The sequence below is a fragment of the Oncorhynchus keta genome, chromosome 28 (genome assembly GCF_023373465.1).
Source record: "Oncorhynchus keta strain PuntledgeMale-10-30-2019 chromosome 28, Oket_V2, whole genome shotgun sequence".
Lineage (NCBI taxonomy): Eukaryota > Metazoa > Chordata > Actinopteri > Salmoniformes > Salmonidae > Oncorhynchus > Oncorhynchus keta.
Window position 1 is genome coordinate 66,335,741 of NC_068448.1, and position 13,788 is coordinate 66,349,528.

The following is a 13,788-nucleotide window of genomic DNA, read 5'->3' on the forward strand; positions in this document are numbered from 1 at the left end:
TTTCCGGTGTAGTTCCTGGTAAGGTCTCCGGTAAAGTTTTGGATCAGTAGACATCCTAGGGCCTTGAGTCTGCTAGTCAGAACACCCAGAGACACACACACTGCTTTGGCCTCACTCATACCTAATCACACACTGTCCTTCAGACAGCTATGCACTGGATGTGTGTGTGTGTAAGACAGAGGTAGAGTGGGTGAAAATAAGAGTGAAGAAGAGGGAGCATGTTGGAGTGTATGTGAGGGAGGTGTGTGTGACTCAGTCAGGGGGAACACCAGAAATCCAAACTGGGATCCCCCCTAAACCCCTCTGTAACCTCCTACCCTTAGCTTCCATCATGTGATCTAGAGATTCCCATGAAACACACACACACACACACACACACACACACACACCATACACGTGAACCAATGCCTGACTACCACGTACCGCAAAGAATGCACACACACGTGTCTCAGAATATGACAGCGTAGAAGGAATTACAGGCAGCTGTTGTGCAAGGCCTATCACCTTCCCCATGAGTGCAACCTCACTAATTGTCCCCACACAACAAGAACAATAAGTCCCGGGGTTCCTCTGGGGGGACAGACCTCTACAACTAAACAGCCAGTCTGAGACAGTCTAACCTACTAGTTCTAAACCACACTTTCTTCCCTTGAACAGTGAGACTAGCGGAGATATTAAATACATTACTGTACTGAATACAGTGTGTAGAAGAATAGACTGATAAGTAGTACTACAATATTACTACGAAAGTACTAGAGCATTAACAGCTCTGGAGCTGGTCTTTCTGTATTAAACCTCCATGGGTGCGTGTGTCTGTGTGTGCGTGTGCGTTCATACGTGCAGAATGCAGTATTAGGCTCTAAGTCTCTGTGTGGCAGTGGCTTCCATGGACTGTGAGAGAGGAATTCCAGGCAATCTGTGTCCCTAAACCACTTATGCAACCAAACTAACAGTGCACATACAAGCGAGGACACACACACACACAAACACACTCACACACACACAGAGGGCTGATTGATGCGCATACTTGGGCCTAGGTTAGCAGAACATAACACATCCGCTAGGCTAGGCCTTAGGACACCGTCTCATAACACACACACACTGTCCTTTGGTAACTAGTCATGAGGCGCTCTACAGACAGCGATAGGTTAACTAACAACCAATCAGAAAGGCGGCGAGAAAGTGAGAGAGATTATTAAGTATTGATGATGAGGAGCAGAGAGAGGATAGGGCAGCATAATTTATTCAGGAACTGAATTTATCTGAATTAGAATTCAATCTCTGCCTGCTTGGCCCCCTTCTATAAAGTCTGAGTGGAGACTCCACCATGTTCAATACACCTTCTATTCTGACTGAGTGGAGACTCCACCATGTTCAATACACCTTCTATTCTGACTGAGTGGAGACTCCACCATGTTCAATACACCTTCAATTCTGACTGAGTGGAGACTCCACCATGTTCAATACACCTTCTATTCTGACTGAGTGGAGACTCCACCATGTTCAATACAGCTTCAATTCTGACTGAGTGGAGACTCCACCATGTTCAATACACCTTCTATTCTGACTGAGTGGAGACTCCACCATGTTCAATACACCTTCAATTCTGACTGAGTGGAGACTCCACCATGTTCAATACACCTTCTATTCTGACTGAGTGGAGACTCCACCATGTTCAACACACCTTCTATTCTGACTGAGTGGAGACTCCACCATGTTCAATACACCTTCTATTCTGACTGAGTGGAGACTCCACCATGTTCAATACACCTTCTATTCTGACTGAGTGGAGACTCCACCATGTTCAATACACCTTCTATTCTGACTGAGTGGAGACTCCACCATGTTCAATACGCCTTCTATTCTGACTGAGTGGAGACTCCACCATGTTCAATACACCTTCTATTCTGACTGAGTGGAGACTCCACCATGTTCAATACACCTTCAATTCTGACTGAGTGGAGACTCCACCATGTTCAATACACCTTCTATTCTGACTGAGTGGAGACTCCACCATGTTCAATACACCTTCTATTCTGACTGAGTGGAGACTCCACCATGTTCAATACACCTTCTATTCTGACTGAGTGGAGACTCCACCATGTTCAATACACCTTCTATTCTGACTGAGTGGAGACTCCACCGTGTTCAATACACCTTCAATTCTGACTGAGTGGAGACTCCACCATGTTCAATACACCTTCAATTCTGACTGAGTGGAGACTCCACCATGTTCAATACACCTTCTATTCTGACTGAGTGGAGACTCCACCATGTTCAATACACCTTCAATTCTGACTGAGTGGAGACTCCACCATGTTCAATACACCTACTATTCACATATCTGTGCAAGAAATTGAACATAGGATTTAACACACAAGTTATCCAGCAGGACAGAGAGAAAATACAGAGAGAGTGTGATAAAGAAATAGACTGAGTGAGAGTGACAGAGGGAGAGAGAGACAGAGAGGTAGAGAGTGAGAGCAAGAGAAAGAAAGAAAAGAGGGGGAACCCCACAGTGCAGTGATCTACACTGGCTCTATTGTTCTTAGTCTTGTCAGTCTGATCTCTCTCCCTGTCTGTCAGTCTGATCTCTCTGTCTGTCTGTCTGTCTCTCTGTCTCTCTGTCTCTCTGTCTCTCTGTCTCTCTGTCTCTGTCTCTATCTCTGTCTCTCTGTCTCTGTCTCTCTGTCTCTCTGTCTGTCTCTGTCTGTCTCTCTGTCTGTCTCTCTCTGTCTCTCTGTCTCTCTGTCTGTCTCTCTGTCTCTGTCTCTCTGTCTCTGTCTCTCTGTCTGTCTCTCTCTGTCTCTCTGTCTGTCTGTCTCTCTCTGTCTCTCTGTCTGTCTGTCTCTCTCTGTCTCTCTGTCTCTGTTCTCTCTCTGTCTCTCTGTCTCTCTGTCTCTCTCTGTCTCTCTGTCTCTGTCTGTCTGTCTCTCTCTGTCTCTCTGTCTGTCTCTCTCTGTCTCTCTGTCTCTGTCTGTCTGTCTCTCTCGGTCTGTCTGTCTCTCTCGGTCTCTGTCTCTCTGTCTCTGTCTCTCTGTCTCTGTCTCTCTGTCTCTGTCTCTCTGTCTGTCTCTGTCTCTCTGTCTCTCTGTCTCTCTGTCTCTCTGTCTCTCTGTCTCTCTGTCTCTGTCTGTCTCTGTCTGTCTGTCTCTCTCGGTCTCTCTTGTTAGAGAAATCTCACCGCTTCATCTGTTGCCAGCAGCGCTTCTTAGGTCAGAGCAAGCCTCGTAATTATATCACACACACACACACAAATACACACATGCCTTTGTCTTAACATAGAATAAGAATGTTTGCCCTCACCCAAAGAAAGAGAGACTGAATGTGATTGCTTGGGAAACTAACAGTCAGTATGGGAAAGCAAACGCTAACCGTGTGTGTATGTGTGTTTGCGTGTGCGTATTGTCAGAGCCCTACCCGTATATGGTTGTGTCTGATCCAAGACAAAAGCATCTTCAGCATTGTCCTCATCTCACACACACACATCCACAAACGACGACAGAGAGAAACACATACCCAAGCATTCACAGGCCACTGAGTTGAAGAATGGACAGAGAGAGGAACTCATAGGAGTCTAAACACACACACACAGGAGGAAGGTCTGCCCAGGAAGAGCGTACAGCTGCTGGTCACCGTGATGATTAGAGCATGTCCTGTCCTTGCTCCCCTGGCAACCACATCTGCACAGGAACACACACATCATTCCTCAGAGGGTTTCCACTACCTCACACAAACACACCCACACAGACACACGAACATACGGCGTTCCAATAGATAAACATAAAATCCTACACAACGCCCATGAAGATACTCAAAATATATAAATGGTCTGTAAACTGTATACTGTATGTAAACTGTATGTTTCACTAGCACAGACTGTAATATGTAATATGTTCATCGACAAATTCATCCCCCACAGTGACTGTACGTACATATCCAAACCAGAAGCCATGGATTACAGGCAACATCCGCACTGAGTGAAAGGCTAAGAGCTGCCGCTTCTAAGGAGCTGGACACTAATCCGGATGCTTATAATAAATCCTGCCACGACTTACGGCAAGCCATCAAACAGGCAAAGCATCAATACAGGACTAAGATCTAATCTTACTACGCTCGTCAGATGTGGCAGGGCTTGCAACTATTGTATTTGCTCCAGCAGGTATATTTCACTGGTCATCCCCAAAGCCAACTCCTCCTTTGGCCGGCTTTCCTTCCAGTTCTCTGCTGCCAATGACTGGAACGAATTGCAAAAATCACTGAAGCCTTATATCTCCCTCACTAACTTTATACATCAGCTGATGAGCAGCTTACCTATCACTGTACCGGTACATAGCCCAACTGTAAATATTCCACCCAACCACCTCATCCCCATATAGTTATTTATTTTTTTGCTCCTTTGCACCCCAGTATCTCTGCTTGCACATTCATCTTCTGCACATCTATCACTCCCGTGTTTAATTGCTAAATTGTAATTATTTTGCCACTATGGCCTATTTATTGCCTTACCTCCCTAATCTTACTACATTTGCACACACTGTATATAGACTTTTCTATTGTGTTATTGACTGTACATTTGTTTATTCCATGTGTAACTCCATGTGTTGTTTGTGTCACACTGCTTTGCTTTATCTTGGCCAGGTCGCAGTTGTAAATGAGAACTTGTTCTCAACTGTCCTACCTGGTTAAATAAAGGTGAAATAAATACACTTAAAAATACGGTTGCAATCTCTTTGGCACTGCCCTCTCCCACCTGGACAAGAGGAACACCTATATGAGAATGCTGTTCATTGATTACAGCTCAGTGTTCAACACCATTGTGCCCTCCAAGCTCATCACTAAGCTAAGGACCCTGGGACTAAACACCCCCCTCTGCAACTGGATCCTGGACTTCATGACTGGCCACCCCCAGGTGGTGAGGAAAGGCAACAACACATCCGCCACGCTGACCCTTGACACAGTGGCCCCGCAGGGGTGCATGCTTAGTCCCCTCCTGTACGCCCTGTTCAACCATGACTGCGTGGCTGTGCACAACTCCAACACCATCATTAAGTATGCTGGTGACATGACGGTGGTAGGCCTGATCACCGACGATGATAAGACAGCCTTTAGGGAGGAGGTCAGGGACCTGGCAGTGTGATGCAACGACATCTTCCTTAATGTCAGCAAGACAAAGTCAAGAGCTTCAAGTTCTTCGGTGTCCACATCACTAAGGATCTATCATGGTCCACACACACCAACAGAGTCATGAAGAGGGCACGACAACACCTCTTCTCCTTCAGAAGGCTGAAAAGATTTGGCATGGGCCCTCAGATCCTCAAAAGGTTATACAGCTGCACCATTGAGAGCATCTTGACTGGCTGCATCACCACTTGGTATGGCAACTGCTTGGCATATGACCGCAAGGCGCTGCAGAGGGTAATGCGTAAGGCCCAGTACATGACTGGGGCCGATCTCTCTGCAATCCAGGACTTCGATACCAGGTGGTGTCAGAGGAAGACGCTAAAAATAGTTGAATACTCCAACCACTCAAGTCATAGACTGTTCTCTCTGCTAACACATGGCAAGCGTTACCGATGCATCAAGTCTGGAACCAACAGGATCCTGAACAGCTTCTACCACCAAGCCATTAGACTGCTAAATAGTTAGTCAAATAGTTCATCAAATAGCTACCCAGTCTATCTGCATTGACCCTTTTTGCACTAACTTTTTTGACTCATCACATACGCTGCTGCTACTGTCTATTATCTATCCTGTTGCCTAGTCACTTTATTCCTAGTTATTAGTACATATCTACCTCAATGACCTCGTACCCCTGCACATCCACTCTGTACTGGTACCCTGTGTATGTAGCCAAGTTATACACTCATTGTGTATTTATTATTACTTTCTCTCTACATTGTTGGAAAGGGCCTGTAAGTAAGCATTTTACTGTTAGTCTACACCTGGTGTTTACTAAGCATGTGAAAAATACCATTTCATTTGATTTAAACACTAGCCATTACTGGTGTTTTGTGTGTCTATGTGTTCCCTGTCTAGAGGTTAACTTCCTGCTGACGGTACAGAAACAGAATCTCCCTGTATCTCCATGACAACAGACATCCCTCTATCACCATTTGAGGAAGAAAGAGGGAGTATCAGAATTATGCTCTAAATTTGAACAGTCTGATTTTTCTTAAAGGCAGAATTTGTAGGGGAACAAGACCCGTATTCTCAAAGCGTCTTAGAGTAGGAGTTCTGCTGGGATCAGTTTTGTCCTTTAGATCATAAGTATATGGACGTGGATCAGCACTCTTACTCTGAGACGCTTAATGAATACAGGCCCAGAGTGTGACTGTGACAAGGTCATGTTGATTCAGATGGAGTGGTTCAGTAGATATCTGGCTCTGGGGGACAGGGGGATCCCTGGGTGGGGCTCTGAGGGACAGGGGGATTCCTGGGTGGGGCTCTGAGGGACAGGGGGATTCCTGGGTGGGGCTCTGAGGGACAGGGGGATTCCTGGGTGGGGCTCTGAGGGACAGGGGGATTCCTGGGTGGGGCTCTGAGGGACAGGGGGATTCCTGGGTGGGGACTCCCTGGAGGGACAGGGGGATTCCTGGGTGGGGCTCTGAGGGACAGGGGGATTCCTGGGTGGGGCTCTGAGGGACAGGGGGATTCCTGGGTGGGGCTCTGAGGGACAGGGGGATCCCTGGGTGGGGCTCTGAGGGACAGGGGGATCCCTGGGTGGGGCTCTGGGGGACAGGGGGATCCCTGGGTGGGACTCTGAGGGACAGGGGGATCCCTGGGTGGGACTCTGGGGGACAGGGGGATCCCTGGGTGGGACTCTGGGGGACCCCTGGGTGGGGCTCTGGGGGACAGGGGGATCCCTGGGTGGGGCTATGGGGGACAGGGGGATTCCTGGGTGGGGCTCTGGGGGACAGGGGGATCCCTGGGTGGGCCTCTGTTTGGCCTGTAGCCCCTCACTTCCTCCTTTGCCCTCTCCTTCTTTCTCTGCATCCATCTCCTCCCTTTTTTTCTCTCCCTCTCCTCTCTCTTCTGTCCCTCCCTTCCTGTGTCTCTCTCATAACTCTCCTCCCTCTCTTTCTCCTCCCTCTTCTCTCGATTAAAAGTGTCTGAGGGAAACTCCTAGAAAACCCCTCTGACCGTGTGTGTGTGTGTGTGTGTGTGTGTGTGTGTGTGTGTGTGTGTGTGTGTGTGTGTGTGTGTGTGTGCATGCAATATAATTGTTCTTAGAGAGTGTTCCATTCAGGAAGTGTGGCGCCTGATACAGAGATTGCATCATCACCTTGTGACCTCACAATAACAATCCCACAATGCTTCACTCTCATGAAGAGCCCAATGCCGGCTGTCCCAGAATGTGCGGACCAACACACCCATAGACACACACACACACACACACACACACACACACACACACACACACACACACACACACACACACACACAAGTCCAGTGACCCTGCCCTTCAGAGGACTGTACCATGTCATACTGACAGCAACCAGATGGGGGACATCTCTCTCTCTCTCTAGCTTCACCTCACCCTCTCTATCAATTAATAGGTCCACCTCCCTAACCAGCTCTCCCTTTACCCCTCTCTCTCTCTCAATTAATAGGTCCACCTCCCTAGCCAGCTCTCCCTTTACCCCTCTCTCTCTCTCAATTAATAGGTCCACCTCCCTAACCAGCTCTCCCTTTACCCCTCTCTCTCTCTCAATTAATAGGTCCACCTCCCTAGCCAGCTCTCCCTTTACCCCTCTCTCTCTCTCAATTAATAGGTCCACCTCCCTAGCCAGCTCTCCCTTTACCCCTCTCTCTCTCTAAATTAATATGTCCACCTCCCTAACCAGCTCTCCCTCAACCCCTCTCTCTCTCTCTGAATTAATATGTCCACCTCCCTAACCAGCTCTCCCTCTACCCCTCTCTCTCTCTCAATTAATAGGTCCACCTCCCTAGCCAGCTCTCCCTTTACCCCTCTCTCTCTCTCAATTAATAGGTCCACCTCCCTAGCCAGCTCTCCCTTTACCCCTCTCTCTCTCTCAATTAATATGTCCACCTCCCTAACCAGCTCTCCCTCTACCCCTCTCTCTCTCTCAATTAATAGGTCCACCTCCCTAGCCAGCTATCCCTTTACCCCTCTCTCTTGTCATTGTTGATAGACAACAACAAAAATATTCACCTCTTCCACATTCACATTACGGAATTCAAAGTACAATGCTTGTTTTCATAATTTGGTCAGATATACTTGGATGTGTAGTGTCAGCGTTTGTTGCTGACATGTTATGACTAAGTTTACTAATCTTGCTAATTAAAAAATCATTAAATAATTGACAATATCAGTGGGTTTTGTGATGAATGAGACATCTGATTCAATTAATGATGGGGCAGAGTTTGCCTTTTTGCCCAAAATTCCATTTAAGGTGCTCCAAAGCTTTTTACTATCATTATATCATTTCTCTTTGTTTCATAGAATATTTTCTTCTTGTTTTTATTTAGTTTAGTCATATGATTTCTCCATTTGCAGTACGTTTGCCAGTCGGTTGTGCTGACAGACTTATTTATTTCACATTCATTTTGCGTCATCCCTCTCAACCATACAATTGTTAAATTTCTCATCAAACCAAGGGGATTTAACCGTTTTTACATTTGACTGATGGCCCTTTGTGATCTAGAACAATCTGCCTAGACAACACACACACCCACACTCTGAGGGTGTCCCAGGGGGAGTTGGAACATGCAAAAATTCCCATTCACACATGAGTATAATACACACTTGTACATGTGTGAAATAGGACAAATATAAGCACCCAGCAAATTATGTATTATTATTATTTTACACATACATATATCCACGCACAAAAGCACACACATACACACAAACACACACAAGCACATAGGTCTTAAGGTTGATAAAGGCTGAGTAATATATCCTTCCTGTTTGGCCCTGTCCGGGGGTGTCATCAGATGGGGCCACAGTGTCTCCTGACCCCTCCTGTCTCAGCCTCCAGTCCACACATAGCCTGGTTCCTCTCTAGGTTTCTTCCTAGGTTTTGGCCTTTCTAGGGAGTTTTTCCTAGCCACCGTGCTTCTACACCTGCATTGCTTGCTGTTTGGGGTTTTAGGCTGTGTTTCTGTACAGCACTTTGAGATATCAGCTGATGTGCGAAGGGCTATATAAATACATTTGATTTGATTTGAATAATTGAAGGTAAGGGTGTGAAAAATGACTAGTCGCTGAAACACCTGACTGCACACCCCCAATTTATTTTCTTTTTTTGGGGGTGGGGGGTTATGATATTTATGCCTCTAACTTTCTCACTCATCATTTTCTACGATTCATTCATGATTATCCAATGACACAATACATTCATATTCATTTCTATTTGGCACAACAGCATCCGAAACACAACAAGTTTGTAGAGTCACAACCTTGATGTAGTCATTGTGTGCTAGGAATGGAACAAAATACTAAACTTTTGAATAAATGTTACACTATAAGTGAATTTGTCCAAATACTTATGACACCTTCAAATAGGGGGACTAGATACATAAAGTGCTTACACATGTTTTACCATTTAGAAATGTATGAAAATACCCTAAAATAAAAGGTGACATTCTGTAATGTCGCCTCATATTAAACATTTGATCTCAAATCCAAAATGCTGGAGTATAAAGAGTATAAAAGTTTTAGCTTCACTGTCCAAATAAATATGTAGAGTAGAGTGTTTGTGTCTGTGTGTGTGTGTGTGTGTGTGCGTGTGCGTGGGCGTTTAAAGACGCCAGAGAAAGTCAGTCCAGATGGCCTGAGAAGATTAAATACCATCTGCCAGCGAGCGCTGGACACAGCCAATCCCTCTCTCTCTGTCTCTCACGGACACACGCACGCACACACACATACACACACACACAAAGTATAATATACATCACATACACACTCTCCATAGGGACTACAACACACAGGGTCAAATACAAACTATTTTAGATTTTCTTGGCGTAGCTTCTTTAGGTATATTCCATTGTTTCCATCATATCAAGCAATCCAAATCACGTGTGTGAAAGAATTTGACATACATAAATGACCCAGATCTGACACACAAACACACACTTCCAGAAAGAGAGGGGGTTTCACAGTCTGTCTCCGTGACAACAGGGTGCGGCATTAAAGAGCTGTGATCAGAGTGAGAGGGAGACCCCACTAAGATGCCCCTCGATGTCGTGCGTGTGTCCCTCTAGGGATATTAGTAATAATACCTGCTCAGCTCTTCTCAGACAGCAGATCTATAAGCCATCTCCTCTGCATTTAAATGTATATACATACAGCTGACACACATACAGAGGGAATGAGAGAAAGAGAGAGAAGACAGGCTATGTGCTCACTGCCCACAAAATGAGTTGGAAACTGAGTTGCACTTCCTAACCGGCCAAACGTATGACCATATTAGAGACACATATTTCCCTCAGATTACACAGACCCACAAAGAATTCAAAATCAAATCCAATTTTAATAAACTTTCATATCTATTGGTGAAATACCACAGTGTGCAATCAGAGCAGCAAGAAGTGTGACCTGCTGCCACAAGAAAAGGGCAACCAGTGAAGAACAAACACCCTTGTAAAAACAACCCATATTTATTTTCACCTTTGTACTTTAACTATTTGCACATTGTTACAACACTGTATATAGACATAATATGACATTTGGAGGGGGTGGGGGGTGTGTGTTTGAGTGTGTAGACTTACGTTACAGGACATAGAATCATCCTCTCCAATAGAATCCTCCAGAACATGCCGATGGGCATCCTGCAAAAACACAATAAACAACTATTAGTTATTGTAATGTACATTTTAGGTCAATTTTATTTCAAAGAAGTCAACACAATTTCTAAATACCTGGTGTTGCTGGATGTAGTGAATCCCAACGAAACAACATTGTAATGTATAGGTTATTACTGTGTCATTCCCATTTCACAACGTCGCTAAATACTTGGGAATGGATATATAATCAAATATAGTGAAACTGTTGAAGTGATTTTTGTTCTGGCGCTGTCAGGTCACATGTTTCTTTAATATGAAAGTGATTGGATCACTCAGAATAAACTGAGGCTGTAACATGGTTATTATTCATAATAGTAGCACTTCTCATTATTATTACTTAGTTCAGTGCAGCAGTAAGCCTGATAAACATGTAACAGGATGATTGAAAGGGAGAGAGGGGGAGAGAGAGGGAGAGAGAGAGAGAGAGGGAGAGAGGGGGAGAGAGAGAGGGAGAGAGGGGAGAGAGAGAGAGAGAGAGAGAGAGAGAGAGAGAGAGAGAGAGAGAGAGAGAGAGAGAGAGAGAGGGACAGTGGAGAGGGAGAGGATGGGAGAGGGAGAGAGAGAGAGAGAGAGAGAGAGAGAGAGAGAGAGAGAGAGAGAGAGAGAGAGAGAGAGGGGGAGAGAGGGAGAGAGAGGGACAGTGGAGAGGATGGGAGAGAGGGGAGAGAGAGAGAGAGAGAGAGAGAGAGAGAGAGAGAGAGAGAGAGAGAGGAGAGAGAGGGGGAGAGAGGGAGAGAGAGAGGGAGAGAGAGAGGGAGAGAGGGGGAGAGAGAGAGAGAGAGAGAGAGAGGAGAGAGAGAGGAGAGAGAGGAGAGAGAGAGAGAGAGAGAGAGAGAGAGAGAGAGAGACAGTGGAGAGGGAGAGGATGGGAGAGAGGGGGAGAGAGAGAGAGAGAGAGAGGGAGAGAGGGACAGTGGAGAGAGAGAGAGAGAGAGAGAGAGAGAGAGAGAGAGAGAGAGAGAGAGAGAGAGAGAGAGAGGGAGAGAGAGAGAGAGAGGGAGAGAGAGGGAGAGAGAGAGAGGGAGAGAGGGGAGAGAGGGAGAGGACGGGAGAGAGGGGGAGAGAGAGAGAGGAGGAGAGAGAGAGAGAGAGAGAGAGAGAGAGAGAGAGAGAGAGAGAGAGAGAGAGGGAGAGGACGGGAGAGAGAGGGAGAGAGAGAGGGAGAGAAAGGGAGAGAAAGGGACAGTGGCGAGGGAGAGGATGGGAGAGAGGGGGAGAGAGAGAGAGAGGGAGAGGACGGGAGAGAGAGAGGGAGAGGACGGGAGAGAGGGGGGGAGAGAGGGAGAGGGGGAGAGAGGGGAGAGAGGGACAGTGGAGAGGGAGAGGATGGGAGAGAGGGGGAGAGAGAGAGGGAGAGGACGGGAGCGAGAGAGAGAGGGACAGAAAGAGTGGAGAGGGAGAGGATGGAGTGAAAAGACAGAAAGTCATCTCACGGCCTCTGTCATTAAAGAGTTAATGTCTCTCTGTCATGAAAGAGTTAATGTCTCTCTGTCATGAAATGGTTAACTCTCTCTCTCACACATACACTCACTCACACACAGTGTGATACAGTGATGGCTATCTAATGGACCAGTATCGACTGAGGGCCCAACAGTCTAACAGTCAGTCTACCTGCTGCCAAAACTCATTTATTGTTAACTTGCTTAGTTGAGTAGGAATGATTGAGTGAGTGAAAGTGCTGTTGTGCCCTAGAAACATTCTCCGACAAAGCACTGAGAACACACACGTTACCAATAATATGTCCATCCTCTTGTTATCGAGCATGAGATATATACTGAGATAAACAGAGAAAGGTAGAGAGAGAGAGGGGGCTGTGCACAGTAGTATACTAGGGTATAATTATGAATCAAATGTGAATCAGAGAATGTCTTCAGATAATCATACGCGGGCGACTCTACTCACTTCTCTTTAAACACGTCACGCTTGCTTTAACCGCATCATCCAGGAAACACACACGCCCGCTGAAAGCCGCATCCTAAATCGTGCGGTCTGTCGGATGACCGCCCACTCGCCTTTCTCTCTCTCTATTATCCGAGGCTCAGCAACTTATCCATTTGGTTTCAGTAGCCAGCCTCAGACCCGTGGTGCTACGCGTTTGTTTATATCTATGAAGTGCAGCTCAGAGACAGTCAACGTGACGCTTCAATATAATAAACTGTTCACATCTTTTCCCGCAGACAGTTTTCTGGTGATGGAAATGAATACTATCCCTCTCTCTCACACACACAATCTCTCTCTCACACACACACACACACACTCTCTCTCTCACACACACACACACACACTCTCTCTCTCACACACACACACTCACCTCGCTTGCCGCCCGCCCCAGTGCCATCTTCTGCCAGGGATCTGGCAATTGTGCCAGGGGCATCTTGGCGCTCGAGCTGTCCTGGTTTCCTCTGATCTATTCTAGTGTTGTCTATTAGTTAGAGCGCTAAAGCTCCGCTCCAGACAGGACCGTAGGCAATCAATGTAGTAATCTAAAACTCTGTTCTATTCTAGTAGGCTATCGCGTTAGCCCCGAATGGGAGGAAAATTAGTTTCTAAAACAGGGGCCGCCCCGTCGTTCTCTAGCGGAATAATGTTCACTACATTACACTAGCTGAGCTAACGCCTTTTACGGAAAACTGTCTCGCTCTCCACTTTCGCCCTTGTGTCACTATGCCGTGTTTCCACTGCCTATTCTCTCTCTCTCTCTCTCTCAGTCTCTCACTCACTCACTCACTTCCGTTTTGACCCAATATGGCGCCCGGGTGTCTTACCTGCCTGTCAGACTGACGAGTCACGCCTGCGTCATATTTGGGGGCGGGGCCCTCTTATAACAGGAGTACGGGACACCTCTTCCGAGCCGGACACAGGCAGGTGAGGGGGCTTGCTCTTGGAGTTACAGTCTACCCGGGCTGGTCACATGAGACACCGGGTGAGACGAGAGACTTTATTATTTGGTGAAGGCGGTGCGTTGTAGGCTAATGG

General features: G+C 46.6%; 1 protein-coding gene across 3 annotated transcripts in view; it reads right to left on the reverse strand.

Moving 5' to 3' along the window:
- Positions 1-13,534, reverse strand: part of LOC118361182 (ribosomal protein S6 kinase alpha-3) — a 31,494-nt gene extending 17,960 nt beyond the window's left edge. The window contains exons 1-2 of one of the 3 annotated variants that reach the window (XM_052483665.1): positions 13,124-13,534; positions 10,738-10,797 (exon numbers count right to left, since the gene is read on the reverse strand). In XM_052483665.1, the coding sequence (XP_052339625.1) occupies positions 10,738-10,797; positions 13,124-13,186 (123 nt within the window). In that variant the 5' untranslated portion in view covers positions 13,187-13,534. Of the gene's footprint in view, positions 168-3,420; positions 3,481-10,737; positions 10,798-13,123 lie in introns of those variants that run through there. The other 2 variants (XM_052483666.1, XM_052483664.1) reach the window with 2 other exon arrangements.
- Between the last annotated feature and the right edge of the window lie 254 nt (positions 13,535-13,788).